Source organism: Macrobrachium nipponense, chromosome 24 (assembly GCF_015104395.2).
Source record: "Macrobrachium nipponense isolate FS-2020 chromosome 24, ASM1510439v2, whole genome shotgun sequence".
Classification (NCBI taxonomy): Eukaryota; Metazoa; Arthropoda; class Malacostraca; order Decapoda; family Palaemonidae; genus Macrobrachium; species Macrobrachium nipponense.
In genome coordinates this window covers 14,185,819-14,207,214 of record NC_061091.1, presented here as the reverse complement: position 1 = coordinate 14,207,214, position 21,396 = coordinate 14,185,819, and the positions used below count along the sequence as shown (strand labels likewise).

Genomic DNA, 21,396 nt, shown 5'->3' with positions numbered 1-21,396 from the left:
CTGTTTCACCTTTTGCTACACACACATACTTGTCTTGCCTGTGATATTTGCAATGCCTGTTCTTCTGGAAGTGGCTGTTATGCCTGTTTCTACAAACTTGGCTTTTACGCCAGCGTAGTATCTGCCAAGCCTGTTCCTGTGATAAAACTCTATTCAGCCTACTAAGCCTGCAGAATGTACTGTTTCAGCGTTTGTTTTATTGGCTTATATTGTGCCTGAGATGTCTAGCAATTAATTTTAATTAATGCCTTTTGTGTTTGTCAGGCCACTAACATTTGTTCCTGTTTGCTTTGGAACTTGCTTTGTCACTGCCACTGCTTCAGGTGGAGACACCTCCCAGTGCTACTGCACCAAATGTGGTTAAACCTTTGTCCACACTACCTCTCTTGGTTGCTGTTCCAATGGCTTTTGCAATTGCTTCATACCGAGTTGGAACTCATCTTTTCTGCATCTCTCTGATCATTCTTGACAATCCTCTACTGAGCTTCCATCTTTGAGACAAGGTATGTAAAAAAAAAACTACTGCTGTCTGGGGGCTGAGACTACCATAGGGACTGATTCACTCACTTAGGTTCTCCATTTGAGCTGGCAATTTTCCAAAGAGGTCCACTTCCAGTTGATGGTAATTGTCTACATGAACACGCAACACTTCCAGTCAAGAGTGATTTTCCCAGCTCTTCTATTTGTTGTCACAGATCCTGAAATCAGTTGAAATTGGATATAGGATTCTGTTTTCTTCATTTGGAGTTTGCCACCGAAGACAATAAGGAAGAAGCTCAGATGAAGCTTCCTTTGAATAATGGGCTTGGTATGCTAGGTGTTCACCCTTCTTAAGACTTCATTTGAAATGATGAACATACGCTTTAGCAGCAATCCCAGAAGATACTGTATACACTGCCAACAGGACTTTTGGGAGCTCCCTCACCATGGCAAGTGAAGCCATCCTTGCTGATGGCAAGGTCTGGATAGACAACTTGAGAACATCTAGAAGCCCTACTTAGACAGGTCCGCCCCGTCCTTCAGTCTACTGGGTTCTTTTAGAAGAGGGTAACAACTGCCAGGAAGACTTAAGTTCAGTTGTTGACTACTCTGTCACTGACCAAAATGTTATTATATCGGGCAAGAGTGGGTATGGGGAATTTTTAGTCGAAGACAGAAGCCATCCTTTTAACAGGTGAATGAATGATTGGCATCCTTGACCTATCCTGCTGCTTGAGGATAAAGTTATTATTTTGCCAAGTTATTGATCTGAGCTGGCTGGATACGTTCCTGCAACAATCAGTCCAGATGCAGTGGGGTGCGTGAGGCATTAAATCAAAGAGGGCTACAATTTAAGAGTGGGAAGGTATTCTCCAGTATGGTGTGCAGTGTTTGGGTGTGGTTACTGATTTTCAGGTTTTCAACTAGACTTTGGCCTCAGTAGCAGCTTGAATGCATAAGACTGAGATACCTTGAAGACTGGTTATTTACTATAGCCAAAAGAGAGGTAACACCTCAGACAAGACTGGGTCTGTCTATGAAACTTGCTAGTACTACCTTTAGTTGCAGTCTGAGATGTGGTAGACTGTAGTCTTTGAAACTACCACATTCAGGACTATCACTGACTGCAACAGCACATATTGGGGTTACCAGGCAACAGGGACATTTTGAAGTGGAGAGAAAGCAGAATGAATTTGTAGGAATTGCTGTTGCTTTTTATTGGTTCACCAAACATTTGTGACCTTCAGCAAGGCAAATTCATCATAGTTTTTCCAGGCAACCTAGCACATAAACCAGTGAACAAAATTTAAGTCTGTCAGCTAGTGAGATAAGTGCTTAAGCAAGGGTCAACAGGATTGAGGTTGTCCCAAGCTTGTGCCTAAAAAAAAAGGACACCATTTCAATATGCTTCGGATACATCATTGCAATATGCTTCAACAACCTATAAGCTAGAGACCATGTTTTGCAGGACAGCCTTCTACTACATCAAACTCATGATTATCACCACTGTAATCTGAGCAGGATTGATATAATAAGTCCATATGAATAGCTGTTCTTCCAAGTTCAGGTTGTTCATCACTCAAAGCCTTCTTTCCTGTGGGAATAGATTTGATTTAGGCTTTTTGTGCCTTTAGAAGAAACTGTCAGTATATGCATTCAAGAGACGAAACAGGTCTCTAAGAAAATAGTGCCCTATTGGCAGAGATAAGCTGTTTTACCGGCATGCGCAAAGGTGTCTGCAGACATTACATGCCTGATTAGGGTGACAGTTCATGGTATGAGGCTCTAAAATTTTCCTGCTTTCAAGTGGAATCTTGAGTTTCAGACAATCCTGAGTGCAAGTTTGTGGAGATTCTAATTTATCTGCAAGACATTAGAAACTTTATATGGATTTTTTCATCTCAAGCACCACGAATTACAATGCATCGCCGACTTACAGTGACAGCAACTTGCAGCGCTTTTTCAATGCTGTTGATGGTGTTGTTCACGGTGCTAACGGCAAGAATAGGCATCAAGTTAACAGCACTTAAGGCACTGTAACTTGATGCAGCAAAACACCAACTTATGGTTGAAATCAACTTGCAGCGTGGTGCTGGAACAGATCCCCCACCTCAAGTCGAGGACCTATTCTTACTTTCAGTACTTTAGCATATGTACTCATAATAATGTACCTTCATGATATTACCTTGGTAACTGGTTCCTAAGCTATTGTGTCCCAACAATTGCTTTGATAGACCATTATGCCTTCATGAATACCTCATATCCAGGCTGATTATGAGTGATGGGTTTGCTCTCAAACAAATTAAGTTTTTATAACAAAAGCTTTTTTTTTATACAAACCCCTTAAAAGGAATGTGGTCGATGTTCCTCGTCTTTACCATCTATTTAGAGAGAAAGGCTGTAAACAACATCAAAATCTTCAAATGAGACTGCTTCAGAGGTGCTTAAGATTCATCACTTCCAGCTGGGCTTTGCCCTTTAAATCTATTATCAAATTGGGAATACCTGGGATAACTTCTTTTGTTCAGTGACATCTGCACACCTCTTGCATCCAGCACAGCTCATCCAGAACAGACTGATGTTGAGATCTATTCATTTTGTATGAACACACAGTGCCCATGTTAATACTCTGCTCATTCCTGTGAATTGCTTCACTGAGCTCAGTCTTTTTTGGGTGGAGACTGAGCACAGTGTAGCAACCTTCCTATGAGTGGCATATGCCTGTCTGAACTTGTATCAGGTACTGCTTGTTTCCAATGATGATTAAAACTTGTCCCAAAGCCTGTAACTTAGACCTGTGCAGTTTCCAACCATTGGGGTCCAGTTTTTCAATTTTATGAAATTTACAAATACATATGTATATAACTTGGTCTCTGGGGTTTGGTTGTGTCCAGATAGGGTTAATATGCATAATCAAGGGATTACTGCTGTAATTATATGACTTTCAGTAAAAATTTAAATTGTTTCTGAACAATTGCAAAAACAATTTAGTACACATTTAGTACAAATGTAGTACTATGTTTTATACAATAGCAGAAAATGGTAACAAACAAGATGTAACAAACAAGATGTACAGTGTCTGTGAAAAAAAAATTTTATGACTATATATATACATCTTTTTATTATTTCTTTGTTAGTATTTTTTGTTAGTATATTGTAGTTACCTTTATGCAATTGTTAACTTTTTTAAAAGCTTTTTTCACCAATATTGACCCAAATTTCATTTTTATTATGCATTGTATATGTTTTTTTTACCAAATATGTGTAAAACAATGTTTATACATACATAATTTTTACTGTGTGTACTTTGTATATTATCTTTTCTGTTTTTGCATTTTTCCCTTAATGCATACACAGTCCTTGTTTTTGCCACCATTTCTTGTGACCTAGTATCATATCAGCACTGAGAACACAGCTTAGAAACAGTGTAGAACTAAAGCACTTTTTGTCCAAACAACAACAACATCTTTTTTTAATTTTAAGACATAACTCTGTGGCTTATCACCATATCCATTAAATTGCAACTTGGAACAGTTACATATATTTATTATAGCCATATTTTTTATTTTCCATTTGTACATAAATCCAAACATATACGTACTGTATTATAAAAATTGTAGAACTGTCCACGTGTCTCTAGAGCACGAGCAATTCTTCACATTTATTATATTTTCTTAGTTTTTGTTTTATTATTCCTTTTATTTTTTAGGGGGGGGAACCCTGTGTGGGCAATGTTCTGCTGCCATACTGGATTAGGTTGGCAAGGCAAAGAACCCTCTCAACCACATGGTAGTAGATCACCAGCATCACTTGAACCACATGATCTGAGACTAATTTCTGTTCACAAACTGTCAAAAGTTGATCAAATCTCAACAGTAAATCAACGCACTTGGCATGTTGTGTATGACTTACCTTTACAGGATTTCTGTTAATTATGGAGAACCTGACAAGCCTTGAAACACCTGTGGGGTAAATCCGACGTGTTTCCCCAGCTTCTTGATAGGTTTCTCAGGTCAAGAAGTTGGTATTCTAATCTTCCAAGAAGACAAGACTTCTTTGGGAAGACCTCGGCAGTGAGAGCTCTCCTTATTCTATGCATTCGTAAGTTTTCACTAGTTCCTCATCCCTTTGGGTTGGATCAGTCCTGGACTCTTCTTTTTTACTCTCTGAAGAGTAATGTGTATTTTCAGGTCACCTCTCTGCTTAAACCACCAAGGTATGTACAGTCAGCATGCCTTTAGGTTTCGGGATTCTTTTCACCTCTACGATTTGCAGTTTGTTACAGGGCCTTAATTCAGCTTCCCTACTTTGAAAGTGGAGTATACTCTGTACCCTCTCCATAGCTACTTGTCTCCACCACTCTACCAATTTTCTATACAACAGGTCTAGGACAAGTTTCCATTGGCTGTAGAGGACCATAGGAGGATTACAGTATATAGTAATGGAAGTTGCATTCTCCCTTGGGGACTCCTACTATATACCTAATCTCTTTTTATAGGGGAAGGGGGTAATCTTCATAAGATCTAGAACTCTAATGCACAGGTGCAATACCATCATGACTTCTGCCATCAGTGTATATTTTAACATTATAACTGAGCAACCGTAAAGAAAAATTGTTGCCTGATAAGAAGAATTTTTGACTACTGGGTGACTAGACAAATCCCAAAAAATTGACAGGATTTATTAAGAAATGGGTTGCTCTTGCAGTTTTGGCTTCCAGGGCTCTGCCCAGGACCACGCTGGGGGAGCATTTACCCCAGACCCCCTAGCTTTATATTACCTCGCGGCAGCACTTGGCAGTAAGTAGTACTCTAGTACGTATTCCCCATATTACAAATCATAATATCCATCTGGTCACCCAGTGATATTTCCTTAAAATATGCACTGCCTGCCATATGTCACCTTCTTGTGATTATTTTTTTTTTTTTACCCATACGAAGGAAGCACTGAAAACTACTGCTCCATCAACCCCTCTTTGGGATGTATTAGTGGAGTTCAGAGCCCTCTTCTTCATGGGAAATAGGGCACAGTACAACTAGAACTTTATTTCGTGCAATTCCCCTGGTATGCCTGGTAAATTGCAGTGTCTCGATTGCTCATTTGTCTCGGCAATTGTCAACTGAAAAGCAAGCTTGGTATCTCCCTTTCTGACCCCTTGTCCTGTAAGAAAGCTCCCCAGGTACTTTGACTGGGGAGTATTTTGGTAAGGGAGAAAACTTGAATTCCACTCATTTTCAGACAGTTCATAGTCTCATAGTTAATCTAACCTCATTAAGGATGAACTTCAGTTTTAGTTTTGAGTGGAGGAACATGATTAACAGGCTATTGATATTTACTCCTTGGTCATATATTGGTTGTTCAGAGTACTCCTGGCCTTATGTTGATTGTTCAAAGTGCTCCTTGGTCTTATGTTAGTTGTTTAAGGTGCTGATGCGCTTCCTCAGTTCTTTATTGACAAGTCTGCATCCAGCCTATGTTCACAGTTGGCCTTGGGTTGATAAAGAGGTGTTTCAGATGCTAGTTTCTCCCTCTCCTTTATTTAGTACTAAATATAGATGGTCTAACAATATTCTTGTTGGTTTACTAGATGCAGAATAGCTACCCAACCAAACACCAATCACAAGGACTTGGGTCTTATGATGTTTTACTCTTTTGATGATCTTACTGCCTGCCTACCTTAATTTCCCCTTCTCTAACTGGAAAGATAAAACTGAGATGGTAAGTTAAGCAATGGCACAATGGTCTTACCAGCTTACTGCATTGGATGCCAGGCTGTATGTATAGGAGGTTACAGGAGTTGTCCTTCCCATGCTCATACACTTGACTGAAAGGCTAACATTTCTGGGTTGCATTCTATTATCCCCCTATCTTTCCCCTTTGGCACAGATTATATGAAAAAAAATGGTGGCAGTCTTGTTCCATGAGAAAAACAACCCACCTAAGATGTGCATTTTACGTACATACTATATGTAAAAGATCAAGGTTTGTATCCTCGTGAGTATTATGTCTTTGTTTTGAGACAATTTTACGACAGTTTAGTTAGAAGGATTTGAGATTCTCAGAACATCCAGTCAAGCTTAAATTGGAAAATCTGTAAAAGGTTAAGGGGGTTCTTCCACATGTAAGTACAATGCCCACTAACCTTTCTGAAAGCTTCCTGAAGTTTAGCTCTTGTACGAAGTTCCAAGAATTTTGTAGTCTCTAATTCCTATGAGATTTTCAGTTGTTATCTGGTTACAGGATAAAGTAACTTTTGATTGAAGCCTGTTGGTTTGTTACAAATTTCACTGTTCGTCAAATAAAAATGCAGCTTGCAACACACGGTAGCCAGTCTTTTTGTTGGAGCAGGATTGAGATGTGATGCAACAAGCCATAAAGTCTGAAACGAAATAGTAAAGTCAAATGTGTCCTTTTCACGTTGAAAAGGAGCTTTATCTTTTTTACGGCTCCTCTTAGAATTAACACTGAGTCAAGGAAACAACAGTATTACAGAACATTGGAAGAATTAAATAAAAGGATTAAATACATGCAAAATAAAAGGAGCTAATTTATAATGTTAGTAAACAAATATCAATAAGACAAGAAACTTAATTTTCATTCAGGTAATCCATGAAAATCTGGTTAAGAATAATGGATCAAAGAATTAGGAAAGAAACATCTGCTGGGGAAGAACAATTTGATTTCATGACAGGAAGATGATTGAAAAACACTGGGAAAAGCAGAAATGACTGCACATGGTATTCATACATCTGGAAAAGGCATATGATTGAGTCCCATGCCAAGAGGTTTGGAGATGTATGCAAGTAAAGGGAACACTGGAGAAGTATGCAAGGTTGGTCCAAGATATGTATGAAGGAGCAATACCAGTAAGAGTTGGTTTACATCAGGGATCTGCCTCAAGTCCATCTCTTCTTGGCCTGTTTATTGATGTGCTATCTCAAGGAATAAGAGATCAATCCCCCTGGAGTGGCTATGTTGTTTGCGAAGACCTTGTGTTATGCGGAACGTCAAAACCAGAGCAATGTAGGAAGGTACTTGAAGATGGAGGATTAAAGATCAGTAGAAAAAACGACTGAATACCTAAGCTTCAATGATAAAGACTAAAAGATTAATATGGAAGGGACAAGGCTGAACCGAATAGAAAAATTTAAGTACATATCTTGGTTTAACAGTAGCTGATGACGGAAATTTGGATGTAGAAATAACACACACAGTGCAGGCTGGATGGAAATATTGGAGAAACATTTCTGGTGTCTTGTGCAACCGCAGTCAACATAAAGGTTAAAGGAAGAGCGTATAAGAACAGTAGTGAGACCAGCTTTGTTGTATTAAGCAGAAACGTGGCTGGTAAAGAGAGTGCTAGAGAAGAAACTGGATGCAGTAGAGATGAAAAAAATGCTCAGGTGGATGTGTGGAGTAACAAAAATGGACAGGATGAAAGAATAAGAGGAGCTACTCAAGTTTTAGAACTATCAAAATAGGCCCAGGAAAGAAGACTGCAGGGGCCATGTGATGAGAAGGGATGAGATACATGTAGGTAGGTGAGTGATGTGGAGGGAGGTTCCTGGTGGGAGAGCGAGGAAGACTGAAGCAAAGGTGGCTGGATGTAATTAAAATTGATCTGAGTGGCAAACAATTGTCAGAGAACGATGTGTTTAACCAATCCAGGTGGAAGAAAGCTGTCAGAAAGATCGACTTCACATAAAAGTGGGAAAAGATGCACAGAAAGAAGAATACCATATATATTGCATGAAAATTCTCGCGAGATTTTCATTTTCGTAATTACGTATGCACAAGTCTTTTGGCATACTTCCAATGTCCATCTTTGTCGACCACAATAGGAATAGATTGACAGTGAGTGAGGACAGTACGCCGAAGTAAATGAACCAGCTATGTATTTGTTAAATGCATATCGACATAATAGACTTCCTGTTTGAATATCTATGAAAAAGGCAAATTATCTTCAATTGACAGTGGGCAGTCCCTGGTCATTTGTGGTATCAGTTATCAGTGGCCTCGGTTATCAGCAATCCACTTTTATGGTTCTTATCTAGTGCCGATTTACGGTTATCGGCGCCGATATACAGCGGTCCCCCCGTATTCTGCAGGGGATGCGTACCAGACTATTCACGGGGGGTGAATAGTTAGAACCCGCGAATGTTTGGAACCCTCTGAAAACGCTAAAAACAGCCTATTGTGTTAGTTAAAACTCAAGAATAACCTACTAAAAATTTTCATTCCTGGTTTTTTTAATAGTTTCATCACAAAAAGTGCATTTTATGATGAAATTGATAAATAAAAAAAAACATGAATTTTTGGATAATTTTCATAGAAAAATACATACCGCGAATGTGTGAATTTTTCGCGAATAATGTGGGGAAACATTCCCGAGAGAAATACGCAAATGTGTGAGTCCGCGAATCCGGAGAACACGAATACGGGAGCTCCACTGTATACCTAACAGAGGCACCATCAACAGATTACTGGCTCCGATGAGCTCCAAAAATCAGCAATTTTTGGTTATCAGCGATATTGCTCATCATCAAGCTGTCGGAACAGAAACAACCCGGCCCCCCCTCCCCAATAACCAGGGGACTGTATATGTATACAAAAAAATTAAACTTTTTCAGCAATAACCCATCAATCCTATTCAGCCTGAAGTGAAATTTATGGGGCAGGCATGCAATATGCTAAAAATGACTAATTGTTGCTCTATGCCTTTTTCTTCATCCTTCAGGTCCTTTAGCCACTTTGCATTCTTTTTTCTGGGAAAATCCCTTCCTCCAGATGTTCTCTCAGCACCTCTTAATAGGTTTTGCCTCTGGAAAAGGATTTTGCTCTGCCAATACTTGTTGTAGTTGTTTATGCTGAAGAGTGAATTCTGTGTACATATGTACATACATTCTTTGAACCTTTGTTCTGTTGTTTACTGTCTTATTCTTTATAAAGTTCTATAGCAGTTGTTCCTTTTTGCATTAGGCTGTACCTCTGGGGTTTCTTTGTTTTCCTTGTTTTCCAATTTTCCGTTTGTTTTCTTCACTCTATGCCAAATATTCCTGACATATTGTAGTTGCTGCATCACTCTCCTTTTCACTTAAATGTTTATTTCTTCTCATTTTAATGCTTGGATTGGTTAATTTCACCTTGGTTCCTGTTAGTTAAGCTACCAGTCTACCTCCAATATATATGATATCGGTTTCAGTTAAACTGAAGTGTTGTTGATTTCATCTAAACTTGATGCCTGATCACCTGGATTGGTTCTCTCTTTCAGTAGGTGGTGATTTTATCCTTTGAAGTTATTTGTTCCTGGTTATTTTCATCATTTAGTTTTTTGTTATTGGTTGAGGGTATGAAGAGTATCCGAGATGTTCTTTATGGTCTTCCAGTATATCCTCTTCTTGTTCATCTACTTTCCTTTATAGTTCTTCTCTACTAGTGTAGTCGCTCTCTCTATTGATCAACATTCTTTGTTCTTTAGTCTTGTGTCTCTACATAATCAACAATTTGGAGTTCTCTTTGTCCAATTTCCCTCTTGCTGTTTGTCTTGAGGCTGGTTAGGATTGCTGACAGTAGGATTATTTACAGGTGGTGACTGCTCATCACTCCCACCTGGGCTGGGCTGATGGCTAACTGACAACCACCAAACCCTCAGCCACCATATGTTTGGTTTGTCTTTTTGTTGTTGGATATTCCTCTTATTTGGTTGGTAGCTAACTGACAACCAACAAACCCACAGCCACCATAATTTTAGTATGTCTCATTGTTGGACATAGCCCAATTATTTTTCAGAGATCTATCAACACCACCATTTCATGGGTGTAATTTTAACTTCCAAGTGTTGGTTAAATGTCTGTGAAATACACGGGTAGGAAGTTGTTAACTCCTTTAGCAGCTTCTGGTTTCACCTAGTTTTCTCTCACTCTGGCCGTCTGCAGCTGGTTTCACCTAGTTTTCTCTCGCTCTTGTCATCTACAGCAGCAGCTGCCGTTCTTTTCTACCTCCTTTTAATAATAATAATATTAAGAACCTGTACAAAAAGAGGCACGATTCAGCGGCAAAAGCCCTCCACTGGAGCTTGTGCAAGAAACACCAGCTACCTTGAAATAATAAGTGGTACAAGCACCAACCTGAGGGATTGATAGAAAACAATAAGGTAAAGATTCTCTGGGACTATGGTATCAGAACAGATAGGGTGATATGTGCAATTAGACCAGAAAACACGTTGATTGACAAAATCAAGAAGAAAGTATCACTCACTGATGTTGCAATACCATGGGACACCAGAGTATTGAGAAAGAAATTAAAAATTGTCAAGTATCAAGACCTGAAAATAGAAATACTAAGAAGGATGTGGGATATGCCAGTGGAAATTGTACCCATAATCATAGGGACACTAGGCACAATCCCTGAAAAGGAACCTGGCAAAATTAGATGCTGAAGTAGCATAGTAAGAATAGTGATGGACTTCTAAGGAGGCAGGATGCAACCCTAAACCCCACACTATAAAAAAACACCCAAGTCAAATAGGATGACCATTACAATTGGTTCTTCTGTCTATGTCATCCTATTCGACTAGGCGGTTTTTATAATGTGGAGTTCTGGGTTGCATCCTTCCTCCTCAGGAGTCCATCACTTTTCTCACTATGTGCGCTGTTTCTAGTACTACACTCTAATGCATGATTAATGGAGCTACTTCAGCCTAGTCTTTCCAAGTTCTTTTATGGGTGCAATTTCCACTGGCATATCCCATATCCTTCTTATTTCTATTTTCAGGTCTTGATACTTATCAATTTTTTTCTCTCATCCATTCCGGCGTCCCATGGTATTGCAACATCAAAAAGATATACTTTCTTCTTGATTTTATCAATCAATGTCACGTCTGGTCTGTCAGCAAATACGTACTTTCTTCTTGATTTTATGAATCAAGTGTCACATCTGGTCTGTTGGCACATATCACCTTATCTGTTCTGATACCATAGTCCCAGAGGATCTTTGCCTGATTATTTTCTATCACTCCCTCTGTTTGGTGTTTGTACGTACCACTTACTAAAGCAAGCTAACTGGTGTTTTTTGCACAGGCTACCGTATCATGCCTCCTCTTTTTTTTTTTTACTTTTGTGTTTTTTTTTTTTTTTTTTTTTTTTTTTTTTTTTTTTTTTTTACTGGTTCTGTGCAAGTGCCAGATATTCACTTGCTGTGCGGTTTATGGTCTAGTTTTTCATATTGCACCACGTGCATTAGGGCGAGATGTAATTTCCATCTATTTTTCTTTGGAATACATCTGTTTCTTGGGTGCTGACCTTTTACCACTCCTCTTCTGTTTCCATCATGGACTCTCCCCTCTGTAGCCATTGCCAAGTTTCATCACTGGCCCGTCCTTTAGTCTGTCTCATGTAATGTCCGTGCATGGGTCTGTTGTACCATTCCTCTGTACTGTTTTTCCTTCTCCTGTCTGTACATTTCTTGGTCTTCATCTACTTTTATCAGTCCTTCTCATGCACTCCTTAGTCACTCATCTTCTCTGGATTTCAGATATTGCTCCAGTGCTCTGCTATCGTTGTTGACACAGTCCTTTATGCTTAGTAGCCCTCTCCCACATTCATTTCGTGTTATGTATAGTCTACCTGCATTTGCTCTTGGTAGTGCTTTGTGTAATGTCATGCATTTCCTAGTTTTCTGGTCAATGCTGCAGAGTTCAGCTTTCTTCCACTCCACTACTCCTGCACTGTATCTGATTGGTTCTGCCCGTGTGTTTATGGCTAACATCATATTTCTGGCATTGAGTTTTGAATTGAGTACTATTGCCTTGTGTTTATGGCTTGCATCCTATTTCTGGCGTCGAGTTTTTGACTTGAGTATCGCCTTCTGGTGCTGAGTTTTTGACCTGAGTTTCACATTAAGTCTCTGCATACATTCTTTCCTGATCATGTCCTTCATCTCTCAATGTTTTATATCCTCTTCTTCTATTATTCCCAGGTATCTGTATAATGTCTCATCTGTGTGTTTGATGATCTTCCCATCTGGTGGCTTTATATCCCTTCAGTCCTTGTCACTTTGCCTTTTTTTATGTTGACCAAGGCACATATCTATTCCAAACTCTATCCTGATGTCCCCAGACACAATCCTTGAAGTTTGGATTAATGTACCTATTGCCTTGATGTCGTCCATGAACATCATGGTTAATTTTGTTGCCTCCTCCTTGGGTTGGTACCCAACATCCATCTTCTGCAGTACTTTTGTCATGGGAATCATGGCTACTACGAAGAGTAGTGGGGACTGAGTAGCCTTGAAAGGTACCTCTCCTGATGTTAACCTCTGTTAGTCTTATCCCAGAGCTTGTAAGTACTGTATTTCAGTTGCACATTGTATGTTTAGAAAACTGATGGTGTTTTCCTCTGGCCCATTTTCAGGCATTCTATTAGCCATTTGTGTGGTATCATGTCGAAGGCTTTCTTTTAGTAGTCAACCCATGCCATGCTTAGAGGTTGGTTTTCTTTCTCTTATTATTCTTCATTACCATTTTGTTTATTAGGAGCTGGTCTTTGTATCCTCTAGGTAGTTGTATAGCCATCACTAATGATATCTGTTAGTAACTTCTGCATTACTGGTAGGCAGGTGATAGGCCTGTAGTTACTCGCTTTATTTCCCTTGTTCTTGACTTTCTGTACTAAGGATGTTCTTCCTGTGGTCATCCATTTGGGTGCATGGTGGTTTGTGATACAATGCTGGAGTTTTTCTGCTACTTGTGGGTGTAGGGCCTTGAAGTTTTTGAGTCAGTATCCATGGACTTCATGGGGACCTGGGGCATTCCAGTTGGGTATTTTCTTTACTTGGTGTCTAATTGGATGTAGGGCCTTGCAGCTTTTGAGCCAATATCCAAGGACTTCATTGGGACCTGGGGCTTTCCAGTTGGGCATTTTCTTTAGTTGGTGTCTGGTAGGATGTAGGGCCTTGAAGTTTTTGAGCTAATATCCTAGGACTTCATCGGGACCTGGGGCTTTCCAGTTGGGCATTTTCTTTAGTTTGTGTCTGATTGTGTCTGTCATGATTTCGGTGAATCTTTGTTTTATTCTCCCCATTTATTCTGCCCTGATTTCCTGGAACCACGTTGCATGTTTGTTGTGTGATACCGGATTACTCCATATGTGTTCCCCAAGTCTCTTACTTTGTTCAGCTTCAGGAATATCCTGGTGGTTGTCTTCCCCTCTTAATTGGTTGTATAATCTTTTATCATTAGTATTATTACAAACCAAGCTCCAACCCTATTGAAAAATTGAAAAAAAAAATTTGGTCCTTTTTATTTTCTCCTACGCTGTATGTGGAATGACTGCTCCCTAACAGAGGTTGGCAAACTGATGTGCAGGACAACAAATGAGAAGGATGCTGTTACCTGAGATGTCATACATTAATTTATTCACCAAATGACATTCTTCCTTTGCTGAAAATTATACATTGTAATTCAAGAATGAATGCTGCAGGCTGGTGCTGTATGGCACCCTCTCTCCAGATAGAGCATCATTTCAACACTGCCAATTAGTTCTGAATTCCAACAGATATGATTTCCTTGTTTACTTAAAACTGTGAGTTTAATATCTATCTACATTTCACTAGTTATTGCCTATGTAAAATCTAAAGTTAAAATATGCTGCAGATCTTAAATGATAGCAGAGCCATCTACTATGGTTAGTAAAAATCTGATCAAATTCTGATAATACAATCTTAGGGATACTTCTGATAGATACCACTTGGTTGAAAACTTCCTTTTCATTCACTTGATGTAAAACACTACCAAGATTTGATACTATCTTAATGGGGATACTCAAGACAACAGTAGGGGAACCTACCATTCTTTTCAAGTCCTTAAACTTTTGGCCTTCAAAATTCCTTAAAACAGAAGTATCCGCTGAAAAGAAACTCTTGCGTTAAAATTTGTTGATTAACTAGTGGGCTGATGAATGATGTTAACCTTGCCATGGCAAAATTCTAGATATGTAAGTATCCAAAAGTTTTCAGCAGAAAGCAAAGAGCAAAATTGTGTTTTTCTCTCTCTCTTTAAAAGATGTGACTTGAGCAAACATGAAGCCTAACCCTCCTCTAGAGAAGAGGCGCTCCTTGGCTTCTGAAGGTTTCTGAGAATCATGGGAACTGAGGGGGAACAAATGATCTGGTAAGAAGAGAAAATCTCCAAAATCTTGCCTCATGGACATTCAAGAGGAACCCGCCACTCTTGATGGAAATGTTGGTACATAATGCTTGGTCAGTGTGGATGATTCATACCTACAGAGAAAAAGATTCACCTCACACAGCTTCAGAGCTATGAAACTGCTTTAGCAATTCAGGAGTCCTGACAAAAACTTGAGCTGGGAATGAAAAGTTCACTTCAAATTCATCAGAAATAATAAAGATACCAATGGAGAAAGGCCTCAGATGATGAGGTACATGGTTCTTTCTAAGCTAGTCTGTAATTATCTTCTTTCCCTTGTGGAAGAGCAGAAGAGACTTCCTCAATTAGAAATGGTGGAATATTTTAAATTAAAATGTAACTTTGATAGCTATTAAAAAATAAGTGTTAGCACACATTATGGAGTTGATTTGCAATCAAAATAAAAATGGTTATAGTAATTAAAAAAAAGGCACATTGGGGATTACATTACAATCAAAACATAAATGGCTTTAACTGTTAAAACAAGACACACCCAAAGGTGGTAGAGAAAGAGAGACCAGTACCAGTAACTTTGATAGTTACCAAAAAATACTTGCTTACACAAATTATGAAAAAATGCTTGCTAACACAAATTGTGGAGTTAATTAGCAATAATTTTTTTTTCAACAAAAACAGGGCACACCCAAAGGTAGTAGATAAAATATTACCATGCGCAATTGGATGTAAATTGTGGGACTGCCATATCTCTACCTAGGAGCAGGGGCATCAATTGGGGGGAGGTGCGCGTGCCCCTTCAAGACATTGATGACAACCCCCCCACCCCCACCCCCTCAAGACTTGGTTTGCCTCCTAGCCTTTGAAATAATAACTATAGTAAAATTCACTCCTAGGTGAGGCTTCAAAATGAGCACAAATTTCCAAACATTTCTCAAGGGGGCTTACAGCAACCCACTACCCCCAGCTGATAGGGCTCGTTTCGCTCACCACCTTTGGTGACCCTCCCCCTCCCCTGCCTGGCCCCCAAGAAAAAGGAGGGCAGCCTTATCCTAAATGATGTATCTTATGTCACTGTGGGACATACAGTACACTTTTGTAAAAAAAATTTCTCCCTTGAGTACTTCTGGATCCAAATACTTTATATAAAAAATTACAAATTATTTGGGCATTACGGTGTGTAAGGTTAATATAACATCCCAAAAAATCTTGTGTCTGGAGGATTATTGGCTATATCAAGGTTGTTTTTAGGTAATGTTTATATTGTTAATACATTGATCTAATATTTGCATTGCATAATAAAAAAACTGTAGTTTGAGTAAATTTCATCTTTATGGTTTGCCAGTGTAAGTCATGGTTTCACCTTTAGCCCATTCCTGTAACAGTTGTGGATCAACATCAGCTAAAAATAAGATGATTTTTATTCATGATGGCGGAACTTTAAACCATTCAAAAACAAAATCAACAAATCAGGTTTACTAAAGTTAATTTCCAAACTACTTTATTACTTGAATTAGTTGTGTACCATTCATTTTTTTAAAGAAAAAATAATATTAAGGTGCAAGAATATGCACTGGTCATGAAAATACTTCTAAGAGTGGGGCTTTCGTCTTTTACAGATTCGGTGCCTCCTGCTGCAGTGGTTGCCATGGATTTTAAGAATGAGTCGTCCAGGGAAGAAAATAACCAGAAAAACAATCATGATGAACAACAAGATGCGTGAGCTGGAACTCAAGGAAAGATCGTCCAAGTCACTTCTGGCTAATGTGTTAGACATTGATGATGACATCCGACAGATCCAAGCCATGGGCACTGGAACACCATCGCATAACGGAGGATACCCTCGGCTCGTGGGCAGGTCCTACGAAGAAGGGGGTCCCATAATGACGCCACACTCTTCCTTTTGCTTCAATAACACTAGAGAGCTTCAGAGTATTCTACGGGAGTTGCGATACATCACTTGCCAGATGAGAAACGAGGAGGAGATTCTGGACATTGTGATAGACTGGAAATTTGCAGCCATGGTTGTAGACAGGTTCTGCCTCATCACATTTACTCTTTACACCGTCGTTGCCACAGTTGTTGTCATACTGTCAGCTCCCCATGTCCTCATATCATAGAGTTAAGAGGGGTAATTTGTTGGAAATGCATTAGAAAGACATATAGCTTATGACATTGTAGGTAGAACTAAGGTCTACGTGGTCACAAACTCGCCTATCACAGTTTTGACATTTGATTACAAACGTATTCATTCACCTTTTTATAAACATCATTTATGAGTTTATTCACATTATTAAGGCTGATAAGATGAATTGCTACGGACTAATCGCAGTTTGATATTAGGAAAAACAATTTTTCTTTATATTCGTAGTAAAGAAAAGTAATATCAATAAACTAAGAAAATAATTAAAATTGTTTTTACAGCAATTAATATTTTAACATACAAAGCCCCTTCCAATAAGCTAAAATAATAAGATTGGCAAAGTATAATATTTACACAACCAAGGAATGATATGATCATTAAAAATTTAATTATGTAACTAACCCACGTGCAGAAACTAGTAGTATTCATTACACTATATAGAGAGGCTACTATACGTGGTACTATATTAACGGTACATTTCATAATGTTCAAAGGCAGAGAAAAATAATTTTTCAGTGACAACACATAAAATTCCATTGTATTTAATCTGTATTTCCCATGAAATTCAAGAATAATGAAACACTTAAATATGGACCTTGTCGATATTGAAGGTTGTAGCAACAACGGCCTTCACCCATAAGTAGCATGAGATTTCCCGGCAACATCAAGCACTATGGCTTTCAGATACAATATTTGTAAAAGAAATTTAAATAGTTATATATGATCTCTTCTAACTATAGTTCGGGTATTGGTGCTATCACTGTTTTTGAATGGGTATGATTGAGTCAAAATGGATAAAAAAAATAACCCAAAAAGTTCCTTGGGTCAGTAACAACGCATTGATTTCTAAAATATGCTTCTTCTGTGGTTGTGACCCCATCCTTAGGAGAGGAGGATTTCTGCAATATCAGCAGGATTGACTCTTGCTTCTGATCTCTGGATCTGTAGTACTAATCCTCGTTCAAGAAATGTAGGGATATATTTAGTACCAAGTTCGAGGTGCAGGGAATCTCACCCGGGATTAGATTTTGATGATCTTGGAGGTCATCAGTACCACCAGCTCTGTCGTGAGCCAGAACTGGTCATGATTTTTGTTACGGGGACAAACGGTGATGAGAAAGCTGATGGGTAGAAACCATACTACAAATACACGTATTGCATTCATTAACCTAGTTGGTGCTTAAATCTTGGTAGCATTTACAGTATGCTTGTAAACACACATTAAATTACTACGTTGATGGTTTGGTGACCTTTGTGCAAAGATAGGATTACCTCCAGAGTTGAAATCTGTAGACTAAATGAAAGATAACTACAGTTGATTTCTTCCCAAAATTCAAGTTTAATTTAAAAGTACATAATGTACTTAACACAGACAAAACTGAATTTATCGAACGTAAATACAAAAAGTAAACTGTGTCATATTATAAATTTGCAAATATAAATAATAACTCGTATGTCATTCTGAAGACATTTCATATGCAAGGTACTCAGAATGCCTAATTTCATTTGGTGATAATGTGACTTGCCAGCAAATCTTTCTTATTCAATTTTATTACGAAACACCAATAAAACCTACGTGGCTGCGTACACTGATGGTATAAATAGTCACTTGTATGGCTTTGTGAAGACATTACGATCATTGCATCATTTGTATAAATGTAATTCATTTGATGATAATCTGACTTGTCAAAAAACCTGTCATATATATTACTCATGAAACACCAGTCAAGTCTAATATATTACCAATGCATTTAGTTACCTAATACGTAGTCCAGTATTTTCGGTTCTCTCTATAGATTTGTGCAATCTGCCGCGGAGGAGAATTACAGTATTCTAATTAAAAGCAAGGAAAAGTTCATGATAAAAATATACATTTAACACATTTGCAAATGACAATCAGAGTACTCGGTTTCCCAAACTGTCATTCGAATTAGAACAGCACAGCAGTAACGCTAGAAAATGTCATCAAATGTCCAATATGAAATAAAAAAAATACATTAATTTGGTCAAGTCTACTTCGGTACCCAGTTTGCGATAGTTGAAATTCAGCTCATGCGGCGATGGACGCTGGCTAGAAACAGCACAAGGGTTACTTGTTAACTTGGAGAATAGTGAATATTTCGTGAATATTTCTTTAAATAAAAAAAAAGAAGTTTGTCGTTTTTATACGTTGAAGGTAACTAGAATGTGAAGGAAAGTTACCACGGCATAAAGACAATTGTTATTCTGAAGTATTCTGAACGCATGAAAAGTAATTATATAAAAGTATATATATATTTGAGGTACTGGATACAGTAGTTAAATTTATATTTCTTACTGCTCACACAAAATACATCACGATATAATTTAGGACGAGTGAAGAAGGTGAACAGCAAATGAGAATAATTTTGTATAGCATAATCTTCAGCGACGTGTAAATAGCTAATTTGTAAATATAATAAATAAAGGTACTGTTATATAAGAATTTAGGGTCCTAACCATTATTTTGCTCCCCATTCCCTTCAGAAAACAAAACAAGCCCCATATGTATACGCCAGTAGTAACTAAAGCTAGCTCCATTTAGTGACATTTTGGGCCTGTTAAATATATTTTTTCCTATTTATTGAAGAATGCATTTTGCGAGGTGTTATGTCAAGTGACAATCAAGGAATGAGATTCTTTTATTTATTTATCAAGAGGAGTTTTAGATCTTCACTGAATAATAAATGATGAAAATTTTTCTCCGCCTTTCAGTTCAACTCTTTGCTGCTTCTTTTTTGGTTTTATTTTCAGTCTGATTTTGATATGTGTTTATTCCAGCGGTATGGCAGCATTGCTCAAAAGACCATTCCACTAGATAGAGACAATAGAGTAGTAGAATTCAATGAAGGTTTTAGCATACTCATTGTGCGTGTGTGTGTGTCTGTGTGTAAGGACAAACCGGCTCTATATGTGGACTATACAAGTATTGGACTGATTTTTTAATCTATGATAATTGACAAAGTGCGCATGCATTATGTTCAAACATACTGGTACACTCATACAACCCGAATTATGTACCTTTGATGTGAAGTATCATAATTGTATTAGGCATTATGCCTTGAGTGCATGGCTGCGTGCGTGTATGTCTTAAGTGTGGGCTTTCGTTGTATGTCTGTGTTGAAGACATACGCATTCAAGGAGTTAGTAGGTTAGCCCCATCATACATTGTGTTTACCATGTAAATAATATCAATATGTACTGCTCGATCAGAGACAAATAAGGGAGAGAGAGCAGATCATCTCAACTGTTTATAAATCCTGCTTTTCAACGTGACATGAGTAAAAAAAGGTTCTTAACTATTGTTTCCCATTATATTATTCTCTGCGGGTGCATAAAGTGTGAATGGGTTGTAATAACATTCCCAAGGTGCTGTATTTCATTTCATTAGCATACAGGTATGAGTATTTTGTAACCTTTCTTTGTGCATAGTAAAACGGAGTAGATACAGTCAGCTCTGTAGGAAACAATAACAGAATGGCCTGGACGGCCAGCAGCAGCAGCAGCAGCGGCGAAGAAGTCTGCTTATTCTTTTTTGCCACTGGACTGCCATTTCCTGTCCCCCAACCTCTCATTCCAGGTTACTTTGTAGCCAGTGGCAGCCACGGACGCTCGAAGAAAACGAGTCCATTAATTTATGGAATGTCTTAATGTTTCTCCTTTTACTCCACAGAAAAAAAACTATTGATGAGAAACTCAACATTATCTTGAAATTCATGAATAAGAGCTTCGTTAATTGTTCTCATATATTAAAATAGAGCTTGAATAAATAAGGGGATAAATATTATTGAAATACTGCATGCCAATACCCCCATCCCTCAAGTTCTGCATCATCAGAGCTGACTGAGATTATCCTTTGTAATATTGCTGTTTTTTTACATTATGATGTACTATAGGTTATTACTTCCATACTGCTTTACTATTGTCACTCTTGAACTTCTGCTTATTGGTTTCTGACTCATTTTATTTTTCCATTAATTATCTGTTCCCCGTTTGGCTATTTATATTAGATTTTGCTCACCACTCGCTCCATCTATACTATAGGGGGACGAAGTGAAAGAAAAAAAATACAAGTGAATATTATTGTCAACTAACTTGGGCCGAAAAACAGACCTGGTTCTTGTGTTAATATTCAGGCACAACATGAAGTTGAAATTTAAATATACCAAAGTCAGCCAACAAATACAACTATAGTAGTTCTACTTTGCTTGTGGCATCGTGCAATTTAGCACCAAACCTAAAAACAAAAGTTGAAGAGTCTGTTCAGTTCCTCGCGACGGTATGTTTTAGGCCCAAGAGTTATAAAATCCCTTCCTACCACTTTTCCTACTTTCCTTTAACACCCCCCCCCCCCCCTCCTCCTCCTCCTCCTCCTCCTCCTCACTCCTCCTCCTCCTCCTCCTCCTCCCCCTCCTCCTCCTCCTCCTCCCCCCAAGTCCTAAGTCCCGAGTCCCGAGTCCCCCCACTTGATCTTTCTCCTCTCTTCCGTCACTCTGACTATAGGCTAAGTGTGTTAATAAAACTAGTAATGAAGCTTTGACCCAACAGTGCACAAATTAGTGGTTAGAGAAGTAGAGTGTTAATCGTTTACGACGTT

General features: G+C 38.4%; 1 protein-coding gene across 4 annotated transcripts in view; it reads left to right on the top strand.

Moving 5' to 3' along the window:
- The window catches only part of LOC135205463 (neuronal acetylcholine receptor subunit alpha-7-like), a 179,206-nt gene extending 158,025 nt beyond the window's left edge, over positions 1-21,181 (top strand). For all 4 annotated transcript variants that reach the window (XM_064236116.1, XM_064236115.1, XM_064236114.1 and 1 more), the window contains one exon: positions 16,258-21,181. In XM_064236116.1, the coding sequence (XP_064092186.1) occupies positions 16,258-16,758 (501 nt within the window). In that variant the 3' untranslated portion in view covers positions 16,759-21,181. The remainder of the gene's footprint in view (positions 1-16,257) is intronic.
- The last annotated feature ends 215 nt before the right edge of the window (positions 21,182-21,396 follow it).